The sequence below is a fragment of the Pelecanus crispus genome, chromosome 9 (genome assembly GCF_030463565.1).
Source record: "Pelecanus crispus isolate bPelCri1 chromosome 9, bPelCri1.pri, whole genome shotgun sequence".
NCBI classification, from domain to species: Eukaryota; Metazoa; Chordata; class Aves; order Pelecaniformes; family Pelecanidae; genus Pelecanus; species Pelecanus crispus.
In genome coordinates, this window is record NC_134651.1 from 39501756 (window position 1) to 39518106 (window position 16351).

Below are 16351 nucleotides of genomic sequence, written 5' to 3' on the forward strand. Positions count from 1 at the left end.
AAGAGGTCGCGTGATTCGGGAGGCGGCGCCGCGCGGCGCCCGGGGCGGCGGGCACGTCACGTCACGTCACGTCACGCGGGGCGGGGCGGGGCCGGGCGGCGGCCGGTAAACAAGGCCCGGCCGGAGGGGCCGTGAGGGGCCGGGGGCGGCGGCCCGGCTGTTCGCCGAGGCCGCCCCGCGCTTGCCCCGCCTTCCCCGCGTTGTCGCTCCCCCGCGCGGCCGGGCCGGCCGCGGCGCCCAGGGGTGCGGATCGGGGCCCCGGGTGCCCGCGGGCCTCGGCCCGGCTCGGCCCGGCCCGGCCCGGCCCGGCCGCCCGCCCGCACTGGGGACAGGCTGGCTGAGGGAGCCGTGCGGGGGTGCTGGTTCCAGCGTCCCGCCTGAAAGAGTTTTAAGTGCGTGAATGTACTGAAAGGGAATAAAAAGGTCCCAGAAGTGCCTCTGTGTGTGTGTGGAGTAACAGTGACGGGGCAGCCGTGCTGCAGAAGTCCAAGAAGGAAACTCCAGAGCAGGCGCCCAAAATCCGATCGCTTTCTCCTCGAATATGCAAAGCTCGCTTCATTCTCCCTGTTTTGGACCCCCTAACACTCGATGCAAACCATGGACAAGGATTACTTTCTTTCTTTGCTGAAATGCAGCAACTATACGACAAAACATTTCAGCCTGCCTTCTAGATAAGGTTTATTTTTCCCTGTGGGAAATCCAGAGTTTAGGAAAGAAGAATGGAAATTACCTCGGGGCAGGTTCTCCAGCCTTCAGTTTTGTACGCTGCACCAACGGGTTTTCAACTCAACGTTTCGGTCCCCAGAGCAGCGGGGTCTCAGCGTTTCTCGTGCCCCAAGGAGGGGCAATTCAGTGGGGATGCGCAGAGGGTGCTTGGCAAGCTCCTGCTGAAACTCTTCAATCCATATGAATTGTCCTCGGATGCCAGTAGGAATCACGGACGTTAAATTTGCAAGGTAGAAACTAGATGTAAGAAAACAAAAGCAGGTTAGAACCCCATCTGAGCGGTACTGGTTGATTTTTAACTTCTGCGGCATTAGTTGTGGTGTTTCACAGCTCTCATCGCTGCAGGGCCGAGATAGTTCCTGCACGCTGCACCTGCAATAGGTCATCCCGCTTCTGGATGAGGTAGAGTTGCTTGGAGTGAGCCTGTTTTTAATCTAGTCCAGCCTCATGCACGGCAATTAATATTTACTGCAGTCTGGACTGAGTGATGGCATTTTTTTTTCCTGCTGTGCCGAAGACATGTTTATTTAATCTGCCACAAAAAAGAGTGGAAATTAGGATGAGCTTCAGAAAAGAGCTGGAAGCAATTTGTTGTGTTATTTTACTGTGACTTAATTACCGTAACATTCAAATTGACAAAGAAAACATGGATGCTACAGGAGGGGTTTGCTGCTAGATTTGAAAGGGAAGACATCTGCATTAGAATGGACATGATGTGTTATAATTAACCTGTTTATTATTACTGAGTTATACATTTAATAATCTATTTACTTAGGATGCACTGGAGCATATGACATGTAGTAAGAACTCACAGCAATACACAAAATTAAACTGTGGTCGGATGCAAGCAGAACTCGCTGCACGCTCACCACGGCCCGTGTGGGTCAGGGCCAGGACGAGCTTATGTGAGCCCAGCTAAGCCCTCTGCGGCTCTCTGTTCTCTGCTGACCCTGATAAGAAGAGAGAACAGGGAAAATTGTGTCAACAGGAGGAACATAAAATGAGAATGACCACACGGGGTCAGCTGAAAGGTCCTTCTAGCCCCAAATGTATCTCTGGCACTCTGTTTTTTTAATTCAGCTTGTATAAATCGCCTTTTGATGGCGATTTCAATGGAGAGGAGAGGTGGTACATTTAACAGAAGCCATAAACAGAAATCTAGGGACGAGTAAGAACACAAGCCGCCAAGGTGAGAGCTGACTGCACTCCCATCCTGCAACTGTTTGCTCCGTAGGAACTGCTGAAATAAGATAAAGGGAGAAGGGGTGGGTGAGAGCTGGACCAGATGCAGCAGTGTCCCCATCTCTCTTCAGGCATTCTAGTGTAGTGGTAAAAGAGCGTATCTGTGCCCATTATCTCGGGGATCAGTTTGTGTGCAATTATATCTGGGCTTTGTGAGATGATGGCCACTTGGGGAAGCAGAACAGCTGATACAGATGTTTTATTTGCAGCTGCTCTACGCATAGGTTACTGGCACTGGGAGGTGTAGTCATCTTCCTTCTCCAAAGGACTGTGCCCAGCGCTCTTTGGAGCACCTCTGAAATCAGCTAGCTGGCGAGGCTTTACTGAACATACTATTAGATTTTTTTGCACAACTAGTTTTCTATAGGTTTTTTTTCGTGTGTGGCTGACTTGCTTTTACTGTCTCTAGTTTTAAGAGCCACATTCTGCAGCCATTTGCACTTTATGTCAACGGGAAGGCTGTGCTCAGGGGTGCTGGCAGAAGCCAGCTCCAATGTTTCATAAAATAACATCTCCGTCCTTTCAGCAGCTTGTCATTTTCCTGTTTTGTTTAATTCCTGTAACGCTCTTCATATGAAACCCCGAAGCTGCAATGTACATTTTGGTTTTCTGTTACAATGCTTGTTTTTGTAGCGGGAAATGTGATCCTTCAAATGCCTGTGTTTAAGAGTATGCAAATCAGCTTGCTAGCACAATGCTTTGGGAACGTTTCTTTCATGCAAAACCCAGCTAGATAAATAAGGAGAGGAGGAGGGAGAGGGAAAGGGGATTGTTTGCTTCTATAAACAACAAGAATTAATTACGTTCAGTAAATAACAGATGGGTGAAGATCAAAATCTGAATCTTTCTCAATTTGGGTGAAATCTACACGTCTATCTCTGAGTTGCATCAAAACCCATTGCACAGCCTGTCCGGTGCCATGGGGCAATGCCAGCACACGACGACAAGAGCTGTGACTTGTGGCTGTCCCGGCAGAGAGCGCTCGGGCCAGCACGCCTGGCACCGCCGCCTGCCACGGCGGGATGGAAAATACCTCCGCTATGAATCTGAAGTGTCTCTGGACCACATCTGCTCCGTCAGGGAAACACCAGCCTACCGCCGATCCTGTTGCAGGGCACAAAAAAGGCGATTACTTCCTGGTGCTCTCACCTCCCCGAGCTGCAGTAGGAAAAGGGACCAGACTGAGTCCTGGGTTAATGCAGCCGACTGTAGAGAAGAGTGAAATGAGTTTGAAAGCTCACAGGGAGAGAAAAACTCCACGATGCAAAGGCATTTCTCTGATGGTGGCGATGTCCAGGTACTTGGCACTCAACAGCTGCGTGTATGCTTATATACCTCTTACGTTACAAACTTCTCAGAAGGCATCTTTGCTGTCCCAGTTCCAGCCATGCACGGAGTGTGCTGTAAGTGCAGGAGTGGATAACTGAGGGCACACACAGCTCATGCCACTGTGCACCTGCACAGTCAGGAAGATTGTGGTAATTGGAGCATAGGTGAAGGCAAGGAATTACTCCTCCCTGCCCCAGGCTTTTGGGGAGATGAGCTCTCCTTGTTTGTCCCCAAATAAGCATCGTGGCCGAGGATTCTCGAAAGAAAATCACCAGTCTCCAGCTCCTGTTCCCACCTCTACTAGAGAACAACCGGGTGATCTGAGAAAAGTCACTCTGCCTCTGCTTCATTTCTCCCTCCTTCCACCCTGCTGTTACAGGGGAGTTTGGCAGTCAATTATTTCACATTTGCAAACCCATTTTCAAACCTTTTTTGAAAGCAAGTGATAGAAGTGCAAATTCTTATTATTGCTCTTGAAGAGCTTTTTGCAAAGATGCTTGTTAATGAGCTTGCTTAATGAGCTTTCTTAAATCTATATTTATATCCCATATACAGCTGTATATAGATAGACCAATGCCTAAAATATGTATAGATTGCACACACATATGCCTAGGAAAATGAAGGCTGATTAAAACACATCTTTTTCAGTTATTACTGTGCGAGTATTTGTTCCTTTTTCCTTGGAAATTGGAAAGATAAAAGATCCATTCTGGAATAAAATAATGTTGTGCATATGTGCTAGATGGTTTTGTTTATGAGCCTGAAGTATGTGAGTGTGTGTATGTGAGACAGATGGTGTGTCTGTTTGTGAAAGATATGATGCGTGGATGAATGTGTGTAAAAATACAGGTTTCTTAAGAGCTATTCTTTCTTTCTTTTTCTTTTTTTTTTTTTTTTTTTAAAGAAATGACAAAATAACAAATGCCTGCTTGGTACATTATTTCACCGTGTCATGCTCTTTGTCAATATGACAGAGGAGTGTTCCTGCAGAAGGCAAAGCTGCCCCAGAAAGTGAAGGGTGCTGCCCCTAGGGTTTTGAGCCGGGCATCGTGAATTCTCTTCAAGTTTTCAAAGTCCTGGAAAGTTTTGATAAGCAAATACTTTCTGGGCTCTGCTTCTCTATTGGCTGTTTCTTCACCGCCAGATTTTGACACAAATAATCTGATTGAAAAATCAGGGAGGGGAACAGGGGCAAAAAAACAGAGAGAGAAAAAAGGAGAAGTATCTATTTCAGCAGACTGCGACTAAGTGAAAAAGTGGAAGAGGAGTCCAGAGAGAAGACGACGTCTCACTTGTCTGGGGAGATTTCAAGGCGAATCCAGTAAAGCAAAGTCCCCCAAACAGGTGATTTATTTATTCTTTTAATCACTTTTAATTTCATTGTTTTTCTCATTTCTCTGATATGTTTTTCTGAGCTTTTTCTTCTTCTTTGCTTGGGTTTGCAAGTATGTAACATACTCCACTGCTTAAGTCACTTGTCCTGAGGATTCCTTTATGGTAATGGTTCATGTAAATGAGTCAAACCTTTTAAAATTATATACCATATACTTACTTCACTCTCACATGTGAAAATGATAATAATAGAACAAAATATAAAAGGTGTGACGATGGTCTCAGATACCTGTGTCCCAGCAAGTTCCATGCAGCAGGAACAGTTTCCAGATGCAGACTTTTGTACTTAAGCATTGAGGAGAGGGTGTACGATATTTTTCCTTTAAGTTGTTCTTTTACCAGGCCAGACCTTTTAAGTTCAGAAAACTGCATACCTCTGCCGACATCAATTAATCTATGCCAATTTTGCTAGATGAGAATTCAGTCTCTCCTGTTCAGGATTTTTGCTTCAAATCTCTCTTTTATTTAATTATTTTTCCAGCCTTTCTAAGTATATGCTGATTAGTGTAACGATTTTTAGCATATGGAATTAGCTATTTATAGACGCTCCTCATATACCACCAGATTGATTCAATACATTAAGTAGGAAAACAAATGATTTGCAAGTTCACGCAGTAAGTGCATCTATACATTAAGGGGATACGGAATTTGTTAGACTGCACTATATAAGTCTATTTATCCACTGAAGCCTAAGGCAAAGTTTGCTAAAGCCAGTGGCATTCCCAACATCACTAGGAGCCAAATGAGGTTTCTAAAGAACAAATGCTGCAATTATATTCTAAACATTTTTTTCTAGATACTACAGATGTACAAGCATTTCCATTCCACTTCTTGGACAAAACTTCCACCATAATTCTCTACCCCTGCCACAGTGTCCATTTGCCCAGCCTTACCACAGGAATTAAAAATGTTCTGCTCATTTTTCCACTAAAAAAGACTCATTCAAATTACTTGCCCCAAGTACATTCGATTTTGCAAGGGTGGACTAGTGAAGACATGATTAATTTTGTTGTCGAGAACTGAAATTCTTTTTGAATATGACTTTTATATTTAAAGAGTCAGGAGTCCATAAAGCCTCTTATTTTATTTGGGCTCTTAAAAGTTTCAGGCACAGGTTGTGTTCTGTTCTGTGCTTTTTTCTTCAGAAATGTAGTCTTCTGAAAGGCAAACTATTCTTTATTTTTGGGAGCTTCACCCTTGCCAGAAAGAACAGAAAAAAGCAATATTAAGATTTAAATATAAATTAAGCAATGGGAAGGAAATAAGCCTCTTTTAGTCTAAAACTTTGTACACTCATCAACTTATATGAAGACACATATCAATTGCAAGTTAAAATTAAGTATTTCCACTGAGTGCAGTGGGGAAAAGGGTTTCATCTCTACAATTAAGCTTGTAAATTTGAAAACAGGATTACTTGAATTTAGAGGAAAAAGAAAGTCAGCTTTAGAATGGAACTTACACTGCAAATTGGGTTCCTGATTCATCATGGCACAATCCTGCAAACACCTGGTCCCCAATACGGTGTTTCGTGTTATGAATCATCTCACTGAAGGAACCAGAGAGAACAGCTCCGTAATCTAATTCAGTGAGAATATGAATTTCTTCTAAATTATATCAAAGGGCCCGATCCTGTATTTTTGGGTACTGGGCCTCAGAAGGAACATAGGATCAAGTGAAATTAGGATCCTGAAGTCAGAGACCACCCCCTTAAAAAAAACCCTTTTAATTTGGTTCTTGCACAATCTCCAGTGTTTCAGTGTTACATTACAGTTTTACATGTGACCCTCTGCAAAATCACCAGAGAGCATCACTGAGGGTAAAGGAACTTTGAGTTTGAACATAGGAGGGGAACATGCGAATGCTGGGTCCGCTTTCAGATCTGACTGGGGAATTTATAACTGGTAAAAGAAGCCCTTCTAAGGTGCTTCAAGTTAGGTACCCAAAATAGTGAAGCAGGTTTTTTTCCCTTGGGTCCTTTTCGCTGTCTTTTCCTCAGGACAGATTACTCCAACATTGTTGTTCAGCTACATGAATGACAAACGAATAAGGCCAATTCTAGCCGGCTGCTGATTTTATATCCTGTATTGAATCCAACAAAATGCCACGACACTTCCATTTTGGGTAGGCACTCCTGCCCAAGCAATGAATTCCCTTACGCACTTGCCAGTCAAAGTAGAAACTGTTGCCACAGGGACTGGCAAGAACAGACTCCATAAAAATAAATTTTAATTTTTAGCAAAAGGTTAAAGCTAAGTTCTGTCAGAAGCTTCGATGACTTTAAGACATAGCGGGGTCTGTTGTCCATAGCACTACTTTCCCTGTGAAATATAGCTAGCCATTAGTAGCAGCTGATCGCTTGCTACTGATAATCTTGAGTTTCAAGGAGAGATAGTATTTTTTCTTTCACAATCTGTGCTTCTAGCTTTCCTCTAGCCCCGTTGTGTGAATCACAAGGACAGTCCAATGCAGTTGTTAATTAACTATGCTTTGGGCTCCCAGTTCCTGTTTTCTCTGTAAAATGGGGTGGGGGAAGGTAACTTCCTTTTGTAACGTTCAGTAGTGCATTAAAGATTGTTGTGCTCGGTAGAGGCCCTTATCAGCAGTCAAGATACTGGACCAAATTTGACTTTTACATATGCTGGGGTACACACATCCAGAAAAATCCCGTTGATGCATGTGCATCTGCTTTCAACCGCCATCAGAAAAGAGGGGCTGTACTTAGTGCCTTCGTGTACCTATCATATGGGTACTACCATAAACCACTGCAAGATTGCTTATGTCACCCATCTCCAGTCCTCTAATTTACCTGGCTAAGCTGTCCGGCTACTGCCTTGGGGTCCTCTAGCCAGCGGGCAGGGTGACTCTTCCAGCGGGCACTGCTGGGTGCACGCTTTCACCCTGCCTTCAGAGTTACCCTCTGCCAGAGCCTCTTCCTCCACTGCATAGTGAGCCCAGGGCAATTAACTGGTTAATTCAGGCAGAGAAATCAGATGCCTAAAGCTTGCTGGTATGAATACCCTCCATTGTGGGCACGGTCCTGCCCCACCACATGGGAAAATCCCTTTGACATTAGTGGAAATTCCATGTATAAAGGGTTTGTGGCAGGACATTAACTTGGGGCACATCTATATTGCAGAGTGCGGCTCCATGCACAGATACCCCATCTGGGACTGACCGAGAGCAGCGAGACCCTCGGAGCTAAGCGCTTCTGCTAGGATGCGAGGTGCGCAGCTAAGCAGAGCGCACTGCTGGAAGGGTTATGCCCATCGCAGAACGTCCCTGTGTTTGTATCAAGCTGGAGGTATTTCTGCGCACGCAGCCTTCCACCAGGCAGAGATACACTTTATGATACTTAGAAAGAACCTCATTAGAGAGTTACAGAAAAGTAAATACAGCAATGTACTTCAGCGTCCCTTCCCTCAAGGGCATACTTACGGTTCATTCTCAGTACTGTTTTGTCCTCTTTCTAAAATTAAATTAACAAATCTACTCTTGGCCTCTGTTTTCTCTTATTCATCTCAAGTTACATGCAAATTTCTTGGAAAAAGATGAAGAAAAACAGGTGAGTCATTTCAGAAGAAAAAATGACTAGAGACACCAAGAATTATTTCTGAAGTCAGAAGAAACAGTGGGAATCCTGGTCCAGATTTTAAAAGACAGCTATAACTGCATTTCCAAAGGCAGCTGGGCTGGTGAGCACGGGACTCTCACCGACAACAGTGGGTTTGGCAATCCACCTGTCCGCAGCAGACCTCGCTGCGTGAATCCCACAGTACAGGTACCTGCAGCCGTAGGCACCTCTGTAATCAGGCCCTCGGACCATTAAACAAAACACCACCGGGCTATGTAATTATATTTAGCGTGTAGGGGTAGTACAGGCACTTCTGAACTGTAGGGAGCAGACCCTTTCCATCCCTGGCTGTTTGGGATTCCAGGAGCCCACACTGCTCTGTCCTGACTTAGACAGACGTTTCAGGTCATTCCTACTTAAAAGGAGCAAACTTTGTTCTTTTTTAGTAAATAAGTAGGCTACACTTCAGCTGCTCTCAGGAAAAAAAACGACTTAATAATGCACTTTCCCATCAACAGACAGCCAGGACTTACTGCTGACTTCTCAGATGAAATATAGCAAGATTTGCTTTTGGTGCTACTATCCTGAATAATTACAAGGGAAAATGCAAATACGTATGCAAATAAGGCGCCAGCTGATATCGCCATACACAGCATTGAGCCTGTTGTCATACTGCCTACATGAGAACAGTTACTAGCCATGGGGAGCGGGCACAGGGCGGGCTGGGTTCTGGGTGGTAAAGATAACAGATGCATTGCAAGAGAATTTTGTGTGATTAAATTTCAGCATTTTATGTTTGCTCCTAACCCGTCATTTCAACGGTCTGTGATAGTTGAGTCAGATCCAAAAGGTAACCTCGCTCACCCAGCACTTCTGCTCTGCTTCTGCTTGGCTGTTGTTTGTCAGCCAGAATACAAAATACTCAAGCTACAGCCAACAAGAAGGAAACCTACCACACATCTTGGCTGCGGGGATTTTCCACTGCATCTCTCCTATTATTGATGTTGTTTCTGTAATTATTATTTGTGTAACAATTTCACTTCTAGGTGCAGTGCAAACACTAAGACAGACCCTTTCTCAAAGGGCTGGTCTCCAACCCATGTACCCACTGCGTCCTCTCAGGGAGGGTAAGGTCAGAGATGCACCGTGTCCTGTAGCCAGAGCAGAGAGCTACAAGAGAGAGATTCTGGGTGCTGATGTATCTTTGCCACAGAAACAGTTTTGGTCTGTAACACAGCACTCAATTTAAGCATGCCTCTATTTCTCCACCTACAATATAAAGACAGCAGTAATCCTTTGCCTCAACCAAGGGGTAGATTATGAAGTGTAATTTTTCTGGGGTATACTGTAATCCCATCTTTGCTCTGCAGTCTCATCTCTACATTCAGTGGCAGAGACTACCTGGCAGTAAGTTATTTTGCTTAGCCCCCTCCACAGCTATGTATTTTCCCCAGAGTTGAGATCCACCAAGCACCTAAACCCAAGCAAGCACTGCCTGCTCTTCAACTGGGTGGAGGGACCTTTGAGATGAACTTTCTGTCTCCCCAGTAGAAGGGTTTTAATTCTCATCACTGCTGCATATGGAGCTGATATGCTGAGGAACAAATGAGAAATTACCCCCCAAACCACAGAGATTTACCTGCTGTTATTCTGTGTTTCTGCCCAGGCAGTGAATGGAAAATGCCACGTTCCTTTTTGGTGAAGAGCAAAAAGGCTCATACCTATCATCAACACCGCTTTGTGGAAGATGACCTGCCTGTACTCAAGTGCGATCCAATAACCTCTCCCTTCACTGGTGAGTCAATCCATCCACTGGGCTTGTAAGAGTACACCAAGGCAAATCAATAATTGAGTAGGCAAGCTAAGGGAGTAGGCTAAGTGAGCTAAAGAACAACTAAGGGCTTCCACACGGAGATGTCAGTCTAAGGACAAACTGATCCCCCACTGCGTGCCCTCTTTCTTTAGGCCAAATCCACACTGTCCCACTGAAACTGAATTTAGATCCCCCCTTTTGTTTCCTGCTGGGCTGCTGGGGAGATTTGCGATATAAGATTGCTGTGTAGAGTCGGTCACTTTTGGAAAAGATGGCCAGCTTCAGGCAACTAACAGTTGGGAAACGAGCTTGCACTTGGCTGTCAGTCTTCTGCAAACTCACAGCTCTGCCACCTCCATCTCCAGCTTGCTATGTTTGCTGTCCACATTCTCTCTGGACCTACGTCTTCTCTACCTCAGTGTCTTACCACCTCCTCCCAGTGATTTGCAAGGAAGGTTACAGCTAGAGTGAGAAGATACTAGCGATACCCTAACACTGGCTGTGAAAGGAATCCTACGCATTCACAGGTGAAGGGCTGGCTGCTATATGCTGTACTAACACAAACCAACACTGCTTCTGTCTGTGCCTGCTGGCCTCCCTCTGCTCCTGTTCATGCTCTCCTGCAGCCACCCATGCAGTGGCAGGGCCGGGGCAATTATCTTCTTCCTTCAGGCACCATTCAAATTTTCTTTATTCAAATCTAGGATCAACTTACCCTTTGTTCTACCCTGGCTATCAAATTGGAGTCCAGCCCTGTGATAAGTTTGATAAAAAAGAAAGGAGTGACATTTTAATTTCAATTCCTGCCATCATCCTTTGGCCATTTGTCATGTCTCTCTGGCGCACAAGAGGGTTTGGATGACAGATGAATACTGTCCTTCAGCAGCCCAGTCCCATCTCCAGCAGAAAGGAGGCACATGTGTTGAACCTCTGTCCATTGTAGATTCTTACTATAAAGTCTACTTCTAACAAGTGCTGGTTGGTCTCTTTAATGGCTGGGACAATCATGGAAAAATGGGATTGTGGGCAGGAGGAGGTGAGGCTCTGTTGTCACCTTTGCAACCGTGTAAGCAGTTACCTCCCCTCTCTGCTTCCCTACTTGGCTGTCTATAAATTCAGGTTAACAATACCAAACTCTCTTAGGAGAGGGGTGGGGAGGTTAATAAGTTAGTGATTGTTAGTTACCCGCACAAATGAAAATGGTTTTAAATAGGGAAATTATTCTTATAGACATGTGGCCTTCTAGGGTTAATTTTCTCTAACTATATAGGGTATCAAGTGTCCTATCATTTCTTCCTGCCCCCCTCTACCTTGCCTATCTCATCCTGCTTGGAATTTCCCTTTGCCAGCAATGGACAGACCTTGATTGCCATGCTGATTGCACCACTCTGCACTTATTCAGGGAATTGAGCATGGGCTCATGTATCCAAGCATGAGTTCATACATAAGCACAAAACCCACCTTAATAGACTCTTCTCTTAACAGCAAGAATAAACTAACAGTGACTCTACTGTGTGATTACAGCCATAGGAGAGAAGACACCAGAGGACATCAAGAAACAGGACCTAGAATGCGTGGTTCCAAAACAAGAAAAGGAACCATCTGAACTGAAAGAAGAAAGTGTCCCTGTCCAGTATGTGAGCAGGATGCTGCCAGGCCCTTCAGCTCAAGGTTTGCTACTCCAAGACCACAATTGCAAAAGAGGTCAGGGCTGGGCTGGCTTATGGAGCCCCTATGACTCGGTCCAGATTTTCAGTAAATGGCAGCTCTTATTTTGACATCAATGGTCACACTTGTCCCAGGCAGAGCTCATCAAGAGCATTCTGTATTTCCCTTTACAATTCTGGTCTAGGTCAGCACCTCCCTGAAGGATGACACTATGATTCCAATGAGTGAGCCTCCAAATCTAATGCAATTCCATGCTTTATGGGTCAAGGCAGGTGGCCACATGATACTTGTTCAAACACCACATGAAGCAGGGCTAGTATGGGGGTTAATATTCCCTTTGCATCTCCTCTCCCCTAAAATCTCCTCAGACTGAAATCAAAGTCATAATGGGAACTTTGTATGGGGATCAGGATTTGAATCAAAGAAGGAGTTACCAACTGCAACTCCCAAGGTCAGGCAGGACATTAAATGGGGGAATGGTACCTGGGGAGCTTTTTTACTGGTGCTGAGCTGCAGGCAATGGCATGACATTCACTTCTCCCTCTCCTTTGCAAACTCAGAGATGACCATCCCAGGTCTGCAGATCAAAGACTGCATTAACACGACAAACACGCCTACCTTCTACAAAACCGGCTTTTCTTGGGATGGTTTCCATTTGCCATACAGCTACCGACAGATGTCTTCCACCATGCAGTCAGCCCTCTTGGAGCACCCAGTTAGCCTGTACGGAAGCCACCTCCTGCCGAGCGCTGAGCCCCCTCTGGATTACAGCATGCATTACTCCTCGGACATGGAGACCTACCACTGTGTGAAGTGCAACAAGGTGTGGCACAGGAGAACCTCAGGGATGGGGAGGGCCTGGAGTGTTTTTCATTGTATACATCAGTGTTTCACTGGGTTACACCAAAGTGTAATGTGTGCAGCTCAAAAAGGGTACCTCCTTGTTCTCCTGGCTGGGGACAAGGGCGCTAGGAATGATGCAGTTCACATGGCCCACGAGAGGGAAGAATCAAATAAGAGAAGGAATTGAAAACAGAGGTGGAGACACAGCTGCCTCATGTCAAAAAATCACTGGCATTTTGTTTTGCAGGTATTCTCCACTCCCCATGGACTGGAGGTCCATGTCCGAAGGTCTCATAGTGGGACGCGTCCCTTTGCTTGTGAAGTTTGCGGCAAAACGTTTGGACACGCTGTGAGCCTGGAGCAGCACACCAATATTCACTCCCAGGTGGGTAGCATGTTTCCAGAGAACCAGCTCTCCAGAGCTCCTGAGTGCTTGGACCATAGCTGTTGCTTACTCCATTATAAAGGAAGTGACATTTCCTGGCTTGCAAATGTGATGGCTTTCCTGTAGCACCCAATGACAATGATAGGAGCTCTGAAGAGCATAGATCTTCATAGATCTTCGTCTTCATAGATCTTGGTCTCACAAATCTCAGACTGCCCTTGAGAATTCCTTGGATGGGAGGGGACGGTCATTGCTACTGGTTCTTCTGTGCCTCACCTCCTCCTAAAGGGCTCAGGAGTTTGGATCACAAGATGTAATCCATTTCCATAAGTAACTCTCCCCACATTCTCTTTGTACTGCACACCTAGCATATCAGTCCATGAGCTGAGGAGATTTGCTTATCAAATCTACTATTCTCAATGCTCTTAAACACTCTTCAAGCTCTGTCACATGTCTTGCAGCCACAGACATCCCGTGATTTTCTTTCCCTGACAGGAAAGAAGTTTTGAGTGCAAGATGTGTGGGAAGACATTCAAGCGTTCCTCCACCCTCTCCACTCATCTACTGATCCATTCAGACACACGGCCCTATCCCTGCCAATACTGTGGCAAGCGCTTCCACCAGAAGTCGGATATGAAGAAACACACTTACATCCACACTGGTGAGAAACAAAATATTCTGAAGAAGCAAACGCAAATTAATGTCCATCGCGTTGATACACATACGTAGTCCCCAGACACAGAGATACTGGGCCAGGGATAAGTGTCCAGAGGCACTGGGAAATCATTCTTCCCTGTGCAGTAAGACAGCAAAAGGTCTAAGCATCACTGAGATGTATGTCCTCCTCTGTGTGACAGGGAGGTGGTTGTTGACCAGCCTCCAGTGCATGTCATGGTTGTACCCAGCCCTGGATGCAGACAGGGCATGGGCCACACAGCTGGGGAGGGCTGCCTCTGGTTCTTCTCACCCTCTGGTGCTGGATCAGAGTGCAGAGCCATTAGCAGCACGGCTGGGCTGGCAGCACCCTGTTGCCCAAGCATAGCCAGCCAGGTCTGAGTCTGCTAAAGGACATTTCTACCTCCCTTCTCTCATCTGTCAAAGTGTTTCTTACCATTTTCTCTTCCCTGCAGGGGAGAAGCCCCACAAATGCCAGGTATGCGGGAAAGCCTTCAGCCAGAGCTCCAACCTCATCACTCACAGCCGCAAGCACACCGGCTTCAAGCCCTTCAGCTGTGAGCTCTGTGCCAAGGGCTTCCAGCGCAAGGTGGATCTACGGAGGCACCGAGAGACCCAACACAGTCTCAAGTGAGGGATGGCTCCAGGTCTTTGCTGGAGTTCCCACTGCCAGTGCACCTCCAGCATTTCCATGCAGCGTGCGGCTGCCCACCTCAAAAAGCTCATATAGCTTCCTGTGTTCCCCTGGGGACTGGCAAAGTCGTGTCATTGGCTTTGATGTTCTGGCACCCCAGGGCCTTGCACATCCCAGTGGGTGACAAAGAAACACATGGGACCTCTCACTTTTCAATTACAATAGGTACCAGCCCAGATCTGACATCACCTGCTCAAGTGCAAATCCAGAAGAATTCCTCCAAGGTCACTATTACTCTGGATTAACACCACATGCAGAATTCAGTTCATCAGACTGACCAGCAGTGAGGTGGGAACTCCTGGACTAGTGGCAGCAACAATCTGTGCCAAGCTAATGCCATAACCATGTGCTGCTTTGATGGTTAGGAAGATAAGGCTGGGGCATGCAAATAGATTGTATTCAGTGAGCTGTGTTCAACCTCGACAGTGCTTCTGCAGAGACTTGCCCAGGTCATAAATTCTGGCAACAGACACCTAAAGTCATTTTCTTTCAGCGTAGCATTACTGTGATCAAATGACAAGTTAACTGTGTTGTATTTTTAGCTTGGAGTGGGAGGAAAATACTGAAAAAACAGCTCCTATCCCTAGCTGGTAACAGGGGTCTCTAAATGTTTTCCTCATACGCACCATACAGCAAAGATCCCTGGGTTAGTGGCAGCCAAGCGAGCTGCAGGAAGAGCCATGCCACAGCACTAGGCATAAGCTAATAAGCCCCATGTCTCAGTACCATGTGAGGAAGACTGGCTGCTCTTGGAATCCGGGCTGGTATGTCCCACAATATTTCACTGCATGCTGGACATACCGGCTTAGAGCTGTCCTGGGCAATCCTGTGTCACTGCATGACCAGGAATGGCCAACAGATATCAATGTCAAGGGCCAGAGTTCTGCTTTCCAGCCACTCTCTTAAAGGAGGAAGTGACCTAGCCTGTACACATTGCCATAGCATGTGAGTACCTTACAAATATTATACAAACAGAGCAGTGGTATTTCCTCCTCCTTCTTCCAGGTCTAGGGGTTGAAGCAAAGCACTGGAACAAGTAAAGAACCGGTTCCACTCCAAGCTCTGCTACGTTCTCACTATATAACCTTTGGCAAGTCACTGCTTTTATTTCTCCACCCCTCCTGGTGATGTGGAGTCATTCGCTCAGGTTTGTAGAGTCCCTTGAGTTCTTAACAGGAAGGACAAAGTATTATTATAGCATTAAAAAGACAAGTGCTTTCAGTTAAGCGGGGCATTGTAGCAGCACACAGCCCACTCCATAATTACATCCCTGAACACATGGCCTTGGACAATGACACCGGTGGGAAGTAGCCTGGAGAACGGGCTGTGGCACTAGTCATTTCACTCCGAATGCTTCTGAAGGAAGGCTGCCATCATGGGCAAAGAAGAAACGGTCCAAGTGGAAAAATCATTTATTGCCACGAGAGAAGAGGTCTGTCCTGCCCTCAGTTACACTGCCGTAAATCCAAAGCCATTCTCCTGACTAAAACCTAAAATGTACTCACCCCTGGTTTATGCTGTGCCTAAGCTGTTAGTCATTAATATGCATTCTGGAAGCTCAAAACAGAGTCTGTACTCCTGGCTTTACTTGTACACTGTAAATATGTATTTATACTTATTCTAATGTATATTTTTATTGCACTATACCAGGCAGTGACAACATGTACAGGCCTGCTGGGATTTATCTGATAAATCTGTTCCCTCTCAGTAACTGGGCTAACACACTGTATTTCATGTGAAAAAAATTCATTTCAAGAAAGGCTCATACTTGGCTCTGGAGATGCAAGCAGTGGGGATGGAGGGGAAAAGGAGAAGGGAAAGAGTCCAGCATAGCCCCATACGGTTCGAGTAGAAATAAAGATGGAAATTCACACGTGGAACAGGGCTCCCATCAGGAACAGGGCTCCCAAACTTAGACATGAAAGAAGACAAATTCAGGGAGTGGGGGCCTATTGACTGCAGAACAGCCACGAACAATGCTCAAAGCCTGGGATCAGGGGCTATTCATCTTCA

At 45.9% G+C, this 16351-nt stretch overlaps 1 protein-coding gene across 4 annotated transcripts; it reads left to right on the forward strand.

The window, feature by feature from the left end:
- The first annotated feature begins 358 nt into the window (after window positions 1-358).
- GFI1B (growth factor independent 1B transcriptional repressor) lies at window positions 359-16049 on the forward strand. Of its 4 annotated transcripts, none has more exons than XM_075716882.1 (10): window positions 359-3265; window positions 4202-4641; window positions 7826-7912; window positions 9927-10055; window positions 11598-11744; window positions 12302-12564; window positions 12832-12969; window positions 13465-13630; window positions 14100-14274; window positions 14504-16049. In XM_075716882.1, exons 3-10 carry the CDS (start codon window positions 7906-7908, stop codon window positions 14613-14615), a joined length of 1137 nt encoding a protein of 378 aa, XP_075572997.1. In that variant the 5' UTR covers window positions 359-3265; window positions 4202-4641; window positions 7826-7905; the 3' UTR covers window positions 14616-16049. The 4 variants fall into 4 exon arrangements, with proteins under 4 accessions (XP_075572997.1, XP_075572999.1, XP_075572998.1 ...); XM_075716884.1 differs by lacking the exon at window positions 7826-7912 and adding an exon at window positions 8213-8251; XM_075716883.1 differs by lacking the exon at window positions 7826-7912.
- Window positions 16050-16351: the final 302 nt, after the last annotated feature.

Bases quoted from the DNA above. Each gene is read 5' to 3' on its own strand.
- GFI1B (XM_075716882.1), top strand. The intron at 12,565-12,831 runs GTGTGGCACAGG...TTTGTTTTGCAG, and splicing joins ACTGTGTGAAGTGCAACAAG to GTATTCTCCACTCCCCATGG. The intron at 12,970-13,464 runs GTGGGTAGCATG...TTTCCCTGACAG, and splicing joins ACACCAATATTCACTCCCAG to GAAAGAAGTTTTGAGTGCAA.